The sequence below is a fragment of the Mobula birostris genome, chromosome 5, assembly GCF_030028105.1.
Source record: "Mobula birostris isolate sMobBir1 chromosome 5, sMobBir1.hap1, whole genome shotgun sequence".
In the NCBI taxonomy this organism is placed as follows: Eukaryota; Metazoa; Chordata; class Chondrichthyes; order Myliobatiformes; family Myliobatidae; genus Mobula; species Mobula birostris.
Window position 1 is genome coordinate 117,449,230 of NC_092374.1, and position 16,049 is coordinate 117,465,278.

General features: G+C 38.8%; 1 protein-coding gene across 1 annotated transcript in view; it reads right to left on the reverse strand.

Moving 5' to 3' along the window:
- The window catches only part of LOC140197951 (low-density lipoprotein receptor-related protein 1-like), a 2,495,129-nt gene that overhangs the window by 319,887 nt on the left and 2,159,193 nt on the right, over nucleotides 1–16,049 (reverse strand). Inside the window, exon 44 of the mRNA XM_072258609.1 lies at nucleotides 7,604–7,812. Coding sequence (XP_072114710.1) covers nucleotides 7,604–7,812 — 209 coding nt within the window. The remainder of the gene's footprint in view (nucleotides 1–7,603; nucleotides 7,813–16,049) is intronic.

The following is a 16,049-nucleotide window of genomic DNA, read 5'->3' on the forward strand; positions in this document are numbered from 1 at the left end:
TCATGCCAGCTTCCTTAGTAAATACAGATGCAAAAAACCTATTTAAGATCTCCCCCATTTCCTTTGGTTCCGCACAAAGCCGACCACTCTGATCTTCAAGAGGACCAATTTTATCGCTTACAATCCTTTTGCTCTTAATATACCTGTAAAAGCTCTTTGGATTATCCTTCACTTTGACTGCCAAGGCAACCTCATGTCTTCTTTTAGCCCTCCTGATTTCTTTCTTAAGTATTTTCTTTCACTTCTTATACTCCTCAAGCACTTGATTCACCCCCTGTTTCCTATACATTTCATACAACTCCCTCTTCTTCTTTATCAGAGTTGCAATATCCCTTGAGAACCAAGGTTCCTTATTCCTATTCAATTTGCCTTTAATCCTGACAGGAACATACAAACTCTGCATTCTCAAAATTTCCCCTTTGAAGGCTTCCCACCTACCAATCACATCTTTGCCAGAGAACAACCTGTCCCAATCCACGCTTTTTAGATCCTTTCTCATTTCTTCAAATTTGGCCTTCTTCCAGTTCAGAACCTCAACCCTAGGACCAGATCTATCCTTGTCCATGATCAAATTGAAACCAATGGCGTTATGATCACTGGAACCAAAGTGCTCCCCTACACAGACTTCCGTCACTTGCCCTAATTTGTTTCCTAACAGGAGATCCAATATTGCATCCCCTCTATATACTGATTTAGAAAACTTTCCTGAACACATTTTACAAACTCTAAACCATCTAGACCCCTAACAGTATGGGAGTCCCAATCAATGTATGGAAAATTAAAATCCCCTACCACCACAACTTTATGTTTCCTGCAGTTGTCTGCTATCTCTCTGCAGATTTGCTCTTCCAAGTCTCGTTGACTATTGGGTGATCTGTAATACAATCCCACTAATGTGGCCATACCTTTCCTGTTTCTCAGCTCCACCCATAAGGACTCAGTAGACAAGCCCTCTAATCTGTCCTGCCTGAGCACTGCTGTAATATTGTCCCTAACAAGCAATGCTACTCCACCACCTTTCATTCCTCTGCCTCGATCACATCTGAAACATCTGAACCCCGGAATATTAAGCTGTCAGTCCTACCCCTCCTGTACCCAAGTTTCACTAATTGCTACATCATAATTCCACGTGTCAATCCACGCCCTCAACTCATCCGCCTTCCCCGCAATACTCCTAGCATTGAAATATATATGCCTCAGAAGATTTCTTGTATTGAGCAGTGGTGCCCTGGGGAAGAGCGCTGGCTGTGCACTCTATCTATTCCCCTTATTATCTTGTACACCTTTACCATGTCTCCTCTCATCCTCCTTCTCTCCAAAGAGTAAAGCCCTAACCCCCTTAATCCCTGGTCATAATGCATACTCTCTAAACCAGGCAGCATCCTGGTAAATCTCCTCGGTACCCTTTCCAATGCTTCCACATCCTTCCTATAGTGAAGTGACCAGAACTGGACACAGTACTCCAAGTGTGGCCCAACCAGAGTTTTATAGAGCTGCATCATTGCATCGGGATTCTTAAATTCTATCCCTCGACTTATGAAAGCTAACACTCCAAAAGCTTTCTTAACTACCCTATCTACCTGTGAGGCAACTTTCAGGGATCTGTGGACATGTACCCCCAGATCCCTCTGCTCCTCCACACTACCAAGTATCCTGCCATTTACTTTGTACTCTGCCTTGGAGTTTGTCCTTCCAAAGTGTACCACCTCACACTTCTCCGGGTTGAACTCCATCTGCCACTTCTCAGCCCACTTTTGCATCCTATCACTCTAGTTTAGAGTATTGCTAGTTTAGTGCAAACGAACAAGCCCAATAAAATTTACAACAATGTAACAACTGGTTAAATAGCCTCTTCTATTACGACTCCTCATGAGTCTCCTCCCTTACCTCTCCAGCTCATTCTACCAGCATTTCTTTTGTTTAATAGATCCCAACTAGAGTTGTACAGGAATAAATCCTAGTGAGGTATATTCATCATTATACGGAAAGATGGTGCTACGTAACTTGGCAATTGAACATTTTCAGCTTAATTGTATTCTAAGTGATTAAATTACTAATGAAATCCACAAAAATAGTATTAATAATATAAATTCAAATTTTATGTCTTTAAATTTCCTATTGCTGTATGTTTCAAAGCTTAACTTATAATGTAGTAAACTGTAATGTGTAATGATCAAGTACCTAATTTGTCCTCATCAGTCATCTATTCTAAGACCTTAAAATGAACTTGAAATGGCAATTTTTAATGTGTTAGTAGTGGGTAGAGAAAGATGCATGTCATGGAAGTGAGTTCAATTACTCTTTGGGCACTAAACAATGATTAATGAATTACTATCAGTGATTAATTTCTTAATCATCACATTCTGTACTCTTAATCATTGCTGAATAGCAATTTACAATAACTTTTAATGTATTAAAATAACATAGACATTAGAAAACTAGGGCTGATATAGTGATCTGAAAAATACTCTGTGGTATAATGTGCTCTGGGCCACGGGAGTTTGATAAACTGCCAAAACCAACAGAAAATCTTAACAACTGCAATCTATTGACTGGTAAAAGGTTAAGGGTCACGGTGAATGGACAGAAATACCAATGCTAAAATGCCAAATGAATTTCCTTTTGCTTGATATGTCTTGTAATACTCAACCAGCAAACAATAGCTGAAGTGTCAAATTATCAGGGCCTAAACAGTCCAGAAAGAATAGATGTCATTTTCTGCAGCTAAAGCATTCGACAGTCTCCTTGTTATTGCAAATAATGAATTGCACTGAACCAAAACATTACAATCTAGCTTTTTCAGTTCATGCTTTTCCATTGTTATATCTGGCTGCAGCAAATTAACAAGAAAGCACATGGAACGTTGGCCTCCATTACATTAAAAATGAACTATACGAGGAGGAAATACTTGCTGTAAAGGATTTTGGTGAAGTGACATTTGGAATAATACCTGCATCTCCTCTTTTACACTTCAACTAATCAATACTAGACTCTTCAGCACTAAACAGTACCAACATGGCAGTAACTTTTTCTACTGGTTGTTGCGATCTGTATCATGTGTTCAAATCATGAAATGCCACATTTAGGTATTCCAGCAGGAAATTATGGCATATATTTCAGGATTTACAGTATTACCTAATAAGCCAGTAGACTCAATCACACCTTAACACATACTGTAGATCAGTTTTCCATCTTTTAGTTATTGAGAATACCTATTTTACAATACTCATTATGATTACTATAGGACAGGAATTATAAAGTTGGCTTTGAAATGGTGTAGCAAAGCTTGATTATTGGAGTGAATGACTTGTTCTATGAAGAAAAAGCAAGTTAGACCAACATTCTCTGTAATTTGGAAGAATAAACAGAGATCCCAAAAAGACACTTAACATAATGTGAAATGATAGATTCTGTGAGGATATTTCCTTTGGTGGGCAAATCTGGAACTGGGAATAGCACAATCTCAGGATGAACAGTCAGCTACTTTAGACTATAAGACCATAAGATATAGGAGCAGAATTAGGCCAATTGTCCCATTGAGTCTGTTCCACCATTTCATCATGGCCAATCCATTTTCCTTCTCAGCCCTAACTTCCTGCCTTCTCTCCGTATCCCCTCATATCCTGAACAATCAAGAATATATCAGCCTCTGTCTTGAATATACATAATGACTTGGCTTCTACAGCACCAAATTCCAGATTCACTACTTTCTGGCTGAAGAAATTCCTCCTCTTCTCCATTCTAAAAGGATGCCCCTCTATTTTGAGCTTGCGACCTCTGGTCTCAAACACTCCCACCATAGGAAATATCCTCTCCACATCCACTCTATCAAGGCCTTTCAATATCCGATGGGTTTCAATTACATCAGCACTCATTCTCAGAATTCCAGAGCCAGCAGGCACTCTTTATCTGACAAGCTGTTTATTCCTGGAATCACTTTTGTGAGCCTCCTTTGAACTATCTCCAGTTTCAGCACATCCTTTCTAAGATAGGGCCCAAACCTGCTCACAATACTCCAAGTGAGAACTCACCAGTGCTTTATAAATTCTCAACATTACATCTTTGCTTTTATATTTTAGGCCTCTTGAAATAAATGCTAGCATTGCATTTGCCTTCCTCACCACAGAATCAACCTGCAAAATAACCTTTAAGGAATCCTGCACAAGGACTCCAAAGTCCCTTTGCACTTCAGATTTTCGTATTTTCTATCCATTTAGAAAATACTGTTGTCAATCTTTACATTTCTTCTGCCAAAGTGCATGGCCATACACTTCCTGACACTGTATTCTACCTGCCACTTATTTACCCATTCTCCTAATCTGTCTAAGTCCTTCTATAGCCTCTCTATTTCCTCAAAACTACCTGCGCCCCTATCTGTCTTTGAATTGTCTGCAAGCTTTGCAACAAAGCCATTCATTACATCATCCAAAGACTGAAATATGGAGGAATTTATCCTCTTAAATATTTCTGGGTTTTGAGAATTCTCAGAAAATTGTAATTCTCAATCAATTCATATAGTTCAAGGTAGCAATGATACATCTTTTGACTATGGGGCAATTAAGGCATATGAAGACCAGGCAGAAAAATGGAGTTAAGGCCAAGATCAGAACAGCTGTGATTCATTGAATAGGAAGCCAGCTAGAAGGACGATATGCTCTCATTTCACTTCTATTTCTTATGGTTGATTCATTAGTATCTATTTCTATATGATTTTTATCCATAATTTAAGGACAGTACATTCATAAAAGATGTTTCCCTCTAACTCATGCACCATCCTAACTTAAATGTATATTGTTTCCATTAGTAGACAACACACTTCCTTTAATACCGCTTCATCAGATTCTGTAATTTGCTTATAGTTCTGATGACCAGTTTCATCACTTCCTGAAGAGGCCTACTGGATATGCAAAATAAAAGCACACTGGTCAGCATTGTCCAACTGCTAAAAAACACAATCAAATGATCTTTTGATCTGCATCATAATTAATCATGTTTGAGTTCAAGTCATGACTGACTTCTTCTGTAATGTGAGATTATTTTAATGCTTCACAAAATCTGGCCAAAATTTTACAGGGCATAATTTAAAAAGAACAAAACTGTTATATCATTTGAAAATTCTCTTTGCTATATGGTGCTGTTGTGGCATCTACGTTTGTATTTCTATTTATAATTATAATTTTATAACATGAGTTCATATCGCTATGAAATGCCTTATCCCAGAAATAAGATAAGACGATAAGATATAGGAGCAGAGGTAGGCTATTCAGCCCATCGAGTCTGCTCCACCATTCAATCATGGCTGATCCAATTCTTCCAGTCATCCCAACTCCCTTGCCTTCTCCCCATAATCTTTGATGCCTTGGCTAATCGAGAACCTATCAATGACTTGGACTCCGTAGCCCCTTGTGACAACAAATTCCACAGATTTACTACCCGCCGACTGAAGTCATTTCTCCAAATCTCTGTTCTAAATGGACATCCTTCAATCCTGAAGTCATTTCCTCTTGTCCGAGACTCCCCTACCATGAGAAATATCTTTGCCATATCTAATCTGATCAGGCCTTTTAACATTCCGAATGTTTCTATGAGATCACCCCTCATTCTCCTGAACTCCAGGGAATACAGCCAAAGACCTGCCAGATGTTCCTCATACGGTAACCCTTTCATTCCTGCAATCATTCTCGTGACTCTCCTCTGAACCTGCCCCAATGTCAGTGTATCCTTTCTAAAATAAGGAGCGGAAAACTGCACATAATACTTCAAGTGTGGTCTCACGAGTGCCTTATAGAGCTTCAACATCATATCCCTGCTCTTATATTCTATACCTCTAGAAATGAATGCCAACATTGCATTCGCCTTCTTCACCATTGATTAAACCTGGAGGTTATCCTTTAGGGTATCCTGCACAAGAACTCCCAAGTCCCTTTGCGTCTCTGCGTTTTGAATTCTCTCTCCATCTAAATAATAGTCTGCCCGTTTATTTCTTTCACCAAAGCGCATGACCATACACTTTCCAACATTGTATTTCATTTGTCACTTCATTCCCCTAAACTACCTAGGTCTCTCTGCAGGCTCCCTTGTTTCCTCAACACTACCTGCTCCTCCACCTATCTTTGTATCATCGGCAAACTTAGCCACAAGTCCATTAATCCCAGAGTCCAAATCATTGACATACATCGTAAAAAAGCAGTAGTCCCAACACCAACCCTGGTGGAACTCCACTGGTAACCGGCAGCCAGCCAGAATAGGATCCCTTTATTCCTACTCTATACTTTCTGCCGATCAACCAGTGCTCCACCCGTGCTAGTAACTCCCCTGTAATTCCATGGGCTCTTATCTTGCCAAGCAGCCTCATGTATGGCACCTTGTCAAAGGCCTTCTGAAAATCCAAGTACACCACATCTACTGCATCTCCTTTGTCTACCCTGTTTGTAATTTCCTCAAAAAATTGCAGTAGTTCAGTTAGGCATGATTTTCCTTTCAGGAAACACTGCTGGCTTTGGCCTAAATATGTGGCTTTGCCTGTTGTCTCAGTGCTCAGTGACATGTTCTACTCTCAAGTGACGTACCTAATAGCTAAATACAGTTCCTTATTTATAACTACATGTTTGATCTTTGTTTAAATACCTGCATTAACCAAAAGTTTAAATTATTAATTATAAGATGATAACGTTTCTACAGTTTATTGTGCTACAATTTTATATTTAATTTCATTTCTTGTCCTCAATCACAATGTTTTTGCTTACATTCATCCCTTTAAATTCCAAACACCTTTGTCAAATCAATCCATAAATCCCAATATTCTGATGAAAGTAACAAGCACTCAGTTATTTAACACTCTTCTGTTATGCTCAGAAGGTTTATCCTATCTCTGAAACTTCAGTTATAATATGGGGCAGAATTCAAGCATGCAGGAGGCAACATGAGCACAATATAGTGGGGGTGGTTTTAACTGCTGACCTTTACACTCTGTCTGCTAGTTACAGCTAAGGATCAGGAGACAGCTTAAGGGAGCATTGGCTGGTAAAGACTTGGGGTCAAAAGAATAGGGGAAACGTAGTGAAAAGGTAGAGCAGTTTAAATGTGTCGCTGAGAGCAACAGTCATTCTTCGAAATTCCACAAAATGGAGGATGATCCTTCCCTCACAAAATAGATCCCCTCATAGGCCTGTTTTTCCAGACTCCAGAATGAAAGTTAACAAAAAGTATACTTCTGAGAACTTTAATTGGCTCTGAATCTTCTTTCTATTCTCTTTACAGAATGGAGTCGATGGGCTGAACTGCTTAATTCTGCTCTTGTGTCGTATGAAGAAGCCAACATAGTTTCCCAAACTAGGCCACTGTTTAAATTGCAGACAGATATCTTCACATGGGTGTCCTTACTCTCAGTGCAGAAGCAAGTGAAGTCCATGGGTAAGTTATTCCACTAATGTTAACAGTCTGATTTCTAGCAAGAAACAAGCTAGCATTGGAATAGTTGATCTGCTGAATGGTGAGGGTTTGCTATAGCAAGGGCATCCAAGAGAAGCTCTCTTTCAGGATGCCATGTTGATGAAATGTGATGCGACTTAAATTCTTTGTTATAAAATTCAAAATTTATAACTTACGTATCTGTGCGTTCCATCATATTCACACCTTTCAATTCTTCCTACAGAACCATCAGAGAAATACAGTTTCTCTGCTTTATAATCAATGGTAAGTCCATTTGGTGTGAAAATATCAGTGCTAACAATGACTTGAACATTTCCTCCAGAGAGAGTTGCTTTCATTATACTTGGCTGCTGTTCATTCCAGTTTGTCCAGAACATCAAGCTGTAAAAGTAAAAAAAAAGACAAATTATCAGGTCAAATCTTATGAAAGGATTTCACAATGGAAAAATATATGTATTGGGAAATGTTATATAATAATTAGTCAGTAATTTCAAGAACATTGGATTACAAAGGTAAACAAATACTTCATCAGCTAAAATTCATTTCCAATAATTTACTGGGGGATGGCTTGTTAGTAATGTACAATCAATACTGATGCTTCTGTAAGATATTCTCAAAACTGATAAAATGCTGTTATATTTAGTATCTACATACAGTATGTAGATATATAGTTACTATTGATTTGTCTGTAGTTACTACAATTGAGTAACTACGAAGGAATCTCCCTGTTTCCTGCTCCAGTAAAAACTATTGCTGATATCCTTAACCATCTCCTCCCAGTGGCCAAAGAGCTGTTCCCTGAATTACAGCTTACATTCACTCTAGGGCATAAATCAATGTGCCTTAGTGTATATATCTAAAGGCACATGGCGCATGATATTTACCTATGATAACTTTAACAAAAACAACAACTATTATACGTGACCCTTTCTGATCTTATAAGAGCCTTTGCCTTGGTCTATCGAAGGAGATTTAAGTAGAATTCTCAAATATGGCTGCCAATATAGAATATTTGAATGATACTGGACTGGATAATAGTAATAACTGAAAATGGTCACTCCCTACTTGCTTGAAAACAGTTCAATCTTTCCTTGTTTGAAAACTGTTGTCACCTAACATTATATGAAGCAACTGCAATCTGGCATTTATGATTCTTTCTCCATTGCAGAAAATGCTTCTTTCTCTGAAGATGAAAAGATGACAAATGCTGGTAATCTGAAATAAAAGAACAGAAAATGCTGCAAACACTCAGCAGGACAGGCAACTCTGCAGAAAGAGGACCAAAGTTTTATTTTCACTTCAAAGAGCCTTCATCGTACTTTTTAACACACCATCTCTGCTTCTCTTTTCACAGATGAGGCCTGTTGAGTATTGCCAGTATTCTTATCCTTATCAATATTCTTATCAGCCCCCTAGCCCATATATCCATGCCCTGCTTAAACCCTTTCCCTTTCAAATGCCAAATACAACACTTGTCTCGGCCTGAAACGTCGACTGCACCTCTTCCTACAGATGCTGCCTGGCCTGCTGCGTTTACCAGCAACTTTGATGTGTGTTACTTGTCATTTTATCTCTTTCCTTCCCACCATTCAAGGACTTAAATTGTCCCTCCAAATGCCAAATCCCACCCCCGCCCCCCGGTTGGTCTGCGGTGCAAAAAAGGTTGGGGACCCCTGCTAAGTAGACCTATCAGTTTTCCCTGTGGGCGGGCTTTACAGTCCACCTCAAAAATAATGACAGTGTTGCTCGCTGCACTGTTTGCAACAGTGACTTTTCTATTGCCCATGGTGGGTTAAAATGTAAATGACATGTTGAGGTGAGTTTAACAGGTGTCATTCATTCATTAGCATAGCTAACGTTATTTAAACTAGCTGGCTGGCTGCTAAGGAGCTATGCTATTGATGTCCTTCGTGATGAGGCCAAACTCCCTGTAGACTTGCTTGAAGTTGTAATACAATAAACATGACAATATAATATAATATAATTACATATTTTAATGTCACATTTGCTGCATATACCCAACTTGGTTTACAGATTAGACAAAATCACTAAACAAAGTATTACATACACCCTTGGAGGTCGACCGGTGGTGGTTGGGGGTGGGGGTGGAATATGGGGTTGCGGAGGGTAGGGGTGCTACTTCCCTGAAATAAGTTTTTGCAGGGTGGGATGTCTGTAATTTACATTATTTGTGTTCAGAATGCAGTTTCCCATACCTTGAGGAAACCAACAGATTGGGTAACTGTTTTTTGGACCCTCTGTGGTTAGTCAAGAAGTAAGACCCAAAACTTTATGATGCATGCTACCTACGTCTCCATTTAACTCTCACTATATCTGTAGCGTTTTGCAGTGTTGAAGCCAAACATTTATTTGACATGCAGCAACACATCGTCCATCTGGGTATGTTTCAGCTTTCTGATTCAGAAATTTCTTCTGAATTCAAATTCAGAATTCTCTTCCTCTGGCTCTGTCAATTTTGTTTTCTCCATGAGCACAGTCTAATCTGCTCACATGTCCACAATTCTATATTTTGCAACTTTTACATTTGTCTGTATGTGTTCTCACTCTCCATCTGCCCTCATTTTGTTAAATACACACACACACACACACACACACACACACACACACACACACACACACACACATATATATATATATATATATATATATCACTGATGTAATGAACAAAATAACTGGTTCATGGTTTGTCCCCATAGAGAGCCCAGCCCTCACCCTCATCCTTTTGTGTTAAATATGATTTTCCGAGCTCCCTGCCAAGCAAAACCAACTGACACTCAGCAGGACAGGCAACTCTGTAGAAAGAGAACCAAAGTTAAAATTTCACTTCAAAGTCTCCATCACACTTTTTAACACACTGACTCTGCTTCCCTTTTCACAGACGAGGCCAAGATGTTAAGTACTGCCAGTATTCTTAATTTTTCATCAGACTCCTAGTCCGCACTTCCACCACCAACAACAAATCCAAAGCAAAAAAAAAGATTTTTTTGACTAGTAGGATATATTATTTTTCTTTCTGCAGATGTTGCCTTGTCTGCTGAACATTTCCAGCATTTTCTATTTTCATTATAAAAGGAGTAAGCCACTTTTGAAGATCACTTTTTTTTGTTTTTCTGATTAACTGATAAGATTGAAGTATCTTTATGTTGTAAAATATAATTTTCAGCATATCAAATGAAATACGTTAACATGAGATGTTTCTTAGGGATAAGATTTACTCACATAAAGGGATAGTCAACATAGATTTGTGTGGGAGAAGTCAAGTTTTACAAAATTGGTTTAGATTTTGGAGGAAGTAATGAAGATGATTGGATGGCAAGGTGAAGATAAGTCTCTACTAAAGGAGGTGTAAGGCGCTTCTTCCCTCCACTAGCCTGCAAGTAACCCTTTGGCAAGGTGTACCACCTGTGTAGCCCCTCAGTCAGGGTTTTGTGAAGCCATGGGAGCAGGTGGTGGATGGTCATACGAGTAGCTGGTGCACATCACAAATCCTGGTTATGATATCACTGATGCCAAGCAGACAATCTCTAAAGAGTATTGATAATGACTGGGGTCGCCTATCTTTTAAAGACAGTGTCCAGAAGAAGGCAATGGCAAACTATTTTTGTAGGAAAATTTGCCAAGAACAATCATGGTCGTGGAAAGACCATAATCATAAAACAAGTCACATAACAAATGAATGAATAAAGATGATGGAATTGGAACTGTTTACATTTGAAGAGAAGTCTGAGGTTGCATTTGATATTTGATGAAAGTTTATAAAGTGGTGGGGGACATAGGCAAAATTGGCAGTAGGGTCTATATCCATTGATGGATGGGATGAGGACTAGGGGGCCATAGACATGAAATAGGAGAACTGACAGAAGGAAAATCATTTTTTAAGCCATGTGATTGGTTTTTGGAATGCACTGCCTGTGGATGTGATGGAGGCAGCTTCTGTGGTAGTCTTCATGAGAGAATTGGATAAGTATATGGTGCAGAAAATATGTTACAGTTACAGAAAAGGGGCATATGGTGCAAATAGAGTTGCTTTAAAAGAAGGTCGGTACAAATATGAAAGCATCCTTCCATGCTCTTACAATTCTATTATTCTAATTCCCTTTGGTTCTTTTACCACTTCCCTACACAAAGGGATATCTTACAACCTAATTTATGTTATGGGAGGAAACCAATCAGTAGGCACTCATAGAATTACAGAGAGAATCGAAACCCACCAGATAGATGGCACCAAAATTAGGATTGAAATCCTCGTCCCTGGAGTTGAGAGGAAGCAAGATTAAATGCTGTGCCACCACACTAGTGTTGTTACACTGCACCATAGTCCATGGTGCCACCTTCCTAAAGTCTCAATAATATTATGAAGTGGAGAATTCTCCCTTGTTCTGGCCAGTGTTTATATCTTAACATCACTGAGACAAGTTATCTAAGCTTCTTTGTTTTTTTGGTGGGATATCGTATATAAATTTTCCTTTTTTAAAAAACATTACAGAAATAATTATGCTTCCAACATTTTTCATTAGTTGGATAGAATTTGAGAAGGGCCAGGGTTATATCAAGTATTTGAATTCAAGTTTTTCATATTATTTAACACTGAGATTCTCTCCTGAATCTTTGCATAACCGAAGCCTTAAGATAATCGGGAGAAAAAAAATACGGGGAATGTGTAAATCCAGCTGTCAGGTTAGTAGATGAATTCCACTCTCTGCTACCCTCTAAAAGCTACAAATTTTTTTTTTTAAATCTAGGAAAATGAATATTTATTAATGTGGTATCAAGCAAGAGACAGTCAAATGTATCAAATTAACCACTTGAATACCACATTCATTTTGATTTTAAAAATTAAATCTTTTTTTATTACAGTAAATCAGTGGGTGTCTACAAAGTCACTGGCAGCCTACTGGGAGCATGCAAGTATTGTTTTTGGAAATGTACTTCTCTTTGCAGCTACGAAAGATTGTGATACCAGACCAGTATTTAGTTTTACTTTAAAATCAAAGCTTATTCTTATATTGACCTACAAGTGTTTTAGTGTTTCTGTTAGGTTCAGAAACATCTAACAATCTAGGGTAGACAGAGGCTTCATACTCCGGTGAGATATGGGCCTGCCTGTCCTAGCATGCAAAGTCAGTTCTGGTGCACTGGGTGAATGAGAGCTACAGTGAGATCCAATGGCCAAGAAGGTGGTACTGCAACAATCCATGCAGAGAAAAAGGCATGACAAGACACAGAAGTAGTCATGGCCAGCCACTGCAACCAAGGAAGTCCCCAGTTTGTGATGCATGTTTGTACCACTAAACCCAGACTTCTGAGGTCAAAAGAGTTGTACTTCCACACTGCAACACTTTTTCCCACTTTAAAAAACCTAAGTTCAGGTTTCCTGTCATCATCAGACACAACAGACAGCCACTACATCAATCAATGGAAGGATGGCAAAATAGGAAGTGAAACACTTAATGCATTTTATGCACTGGCACATTGTTAAAGATATTTAACAATTGTTTTCTGTAAAACTTGTTTATTAAAGCCTGAGAACACCATATAAAAATAGCCCATTAACTTTCCATGGTTTCAACATTCACAAACAGGAGAAAATCTGCAGATGCTGACAATCCAAGCAACACACACAAAATGCTGGAGGAACTCAGCAGACCAGGCAGCATCTATGGAAAAACTACATTTGACATTTTAGGCCAAAACCCTTCGGCAGAACTGGAGAAAAAAAATCTGAGGAGTTTATTTGAAAGGTGCAGGGAGAGGAGAGAGAAGTGCTAGTTGATAAGTGAAACTTGGAGGGGGAGTCTTGAAGAAAATAGCTAGGAAGTTGATTGGTGAAAGAGACAGAAGGCCATGGAAGAAAGAAAAAAGGGAGGGGAGGAGTACCATTGGGAGACGATAGGCAGGCAAGGAGACAACATGAAAGAGGGACAATGGGATGGGAAATGGTGAAGGGGTGAGGGGAGTCATTACTGGAAGTTTAAGAAATTGATGTTCATGCCTTATCCAAACAGACTCACCGATATACAGGCAACACAGTACATGACCGCAACAGACTCACAGGTGAAGTGTTGGCTCACCTGAAAAGACTGTTTTGGACCCTGAATGGTAGTGAGGGAGGAGGTGTAGGGGCAGGTGTAGCACTTGTTCTGCTTGCAAGGATAAATACCAGGAGGGAGATCAGTGTTTGGTGTTCCCTATGTGGCCTCTTGTATATCAGTGAGAACCAACGTAGATTGGGATACTGCTTTGCCCAAACCTACACTCTGTCTGCCAGAACAAGCGGAATCTCCCAGTGGCCACCCATTTTAATTCCTTTTCTCATTTCCATTCTGATATGTCCATCCATGGCCTCCTCCACTGTCGAGATAAGGCCACACTTAGGTTGGAGGAACAATACCTTCTATTCCGTTTGGGTAGCCTCCAACCTGATGGCATGAACATCAATTTCTCAGACTTCCAGTAATGCCTCCCCCACTCCTACTCCTTCACCATTTCCCATCCCTTGTCCCTCTCTCATGTTATCTCCTTGCCCGCTCATCATCTCCCTCTGGTGCTCCTCCCTCCCCTCCCCCACACATTGTTCTTTCTTCCATGGCCTTCTGTCTCTTTCACCAATCAACTTCCCAACTCTTTGCTTCATCCCTCCCTCTCCAAGTTTCACCTATTACCTGTCATTTCCCCCACCCCCAACTTTTAAACCTACTCCTCAGCTTATTTTTTCCAGTCCTGCTGAAGGGTTTCAGACTGAAGCATCAGCTGTCGTTTTTTCATAGATGCTGCCTGGCCTGCTGAGTTCCTCCAGCATTTTCTGTGTGTTGATATAGTTTCAACATTGATAGGCGTTGTGTATAATGGTGAACATTACCATTAAATTCAATAAAGATTTTGTACTGTATAAACATTACCCTAGATATTGATTTAATTTAAGACCTAGCCATCAGAGAGGTGATACAATTCTACTGCATATGGCTGGACTGTATTCAAAATAATCAACGAAGCTATAAACAAAATTTGAACTTGAATTGCATTTTCTAATGAGGGTAACGTTATTGAACCAATTTCCAGTGATTAACCTCTGCTGAAAGCCAGAAAGAATTAGAAGTGAAGAAGCAATATGTTACGGTGATTATCACAGACAAAAAAAACATAATAAGATAGAAATCTCAATTAGTTCTTTTAAATCCATTTTGTAGGGAGCCATACAAACAATGTTGCTTTGATAAACCATTATATCTAGCATCTGTTTTTCCCTCCAGAGGCTCCTATTAGATGTTTGAATATATTTCTCATGTTAGCTGTATTTTAATAGAACATGCATAACAATCAACACCAAAATATTTTTTTGACATTCTTGTTTCATATTATCATTTCTTATTTACCTGATTTGCTTCTGCAAACTACCTATCATGACATGTGCTGGCAATGCCGGAACCCAAGTGTGGAGGAAAGACAGACTCCAATGTAGAGATAGCAAACAAAGTTTATTCATAAGAAATCCAACAGTACATTGGTGGCTCGGTCAAACGACACTGTGAGATATATCATTCTCAAAACTAAGATCCCACGATTAACACTAACTGGACAGCTGCTTAAATAATATAAGTAACATAGGATTCCCAAGCCTATCAAACTATAACTTGAGTTTATACAGAAAGCACCGAGAGACCACAATTATTAAGAGCGAGTCGCTGAGGAAGAATGCAAAGAACTCTAAGCAATAATGATTCTCATTAAACAACAATTAACCAATTCAGGTGCTTGAAAAACCTCATAGCCCACTAGTTGCTGCACATGCCCAAAGGGTTTATTATACTATCAAGGATTGTTTTCCTTAAAAGATTATGCATGTCCTGTTATGGTTATGAATGCACTGCATCCAAAAGCAAGAGTGGCCATAGTTTCCCTAGAATGGATACCCACACTGGTCAAAGTCCACACTGATTTGACTTACTTTGAAGGAATGTACTGCTCTAGAAATCCTTCTAATTGAGCTCATTATAAATGAATTATTACTTTGTAATTTTCCAAAGCCATATGTTAGATTATAAATGTGTTAACAGAAAGAAATCAACTGTCCAACTGGGACATTGTGTATATATTCTACAGAAATGACTGTGCCAAAAATCTAATGTTTCTTTTAATAAAGGGTTTCAATCAGCAGTGCAAGAATAAGGATTGTAGAGATATCTATAGAGTAGAACAGAGATATTTGTATTTCTTGAGTAAGATCCATTCATATTTTGAAGCTCTTCATTCACTTGGTCACAAGAAACTAAAAGTACAGACATGTAATTCAAGACAGTAAAGGATACGTCAGACAATAAGTCTGGCAAGAGAAACAGAGTTAATCATTCAAATTGAAGACCCTTTGTTCAAAGTTCAGAGTTTCTGAAATTTCTGTTTTGATTTCAGATTATTAGTGTCCGAAATTCTTTCATCTGCAGATGAAGAAGACTTTTGTACATATGGAAGGTGACTTGAGTACTTGGAATCATAAAAAAGCTGAATTATAGCCTACTTTTCTGATTTAATCCAACAACATTAATACCTTGGGAAACAACATTAACCATTTTATGTATTGGCAGCAGGTTTAATACTTGTGT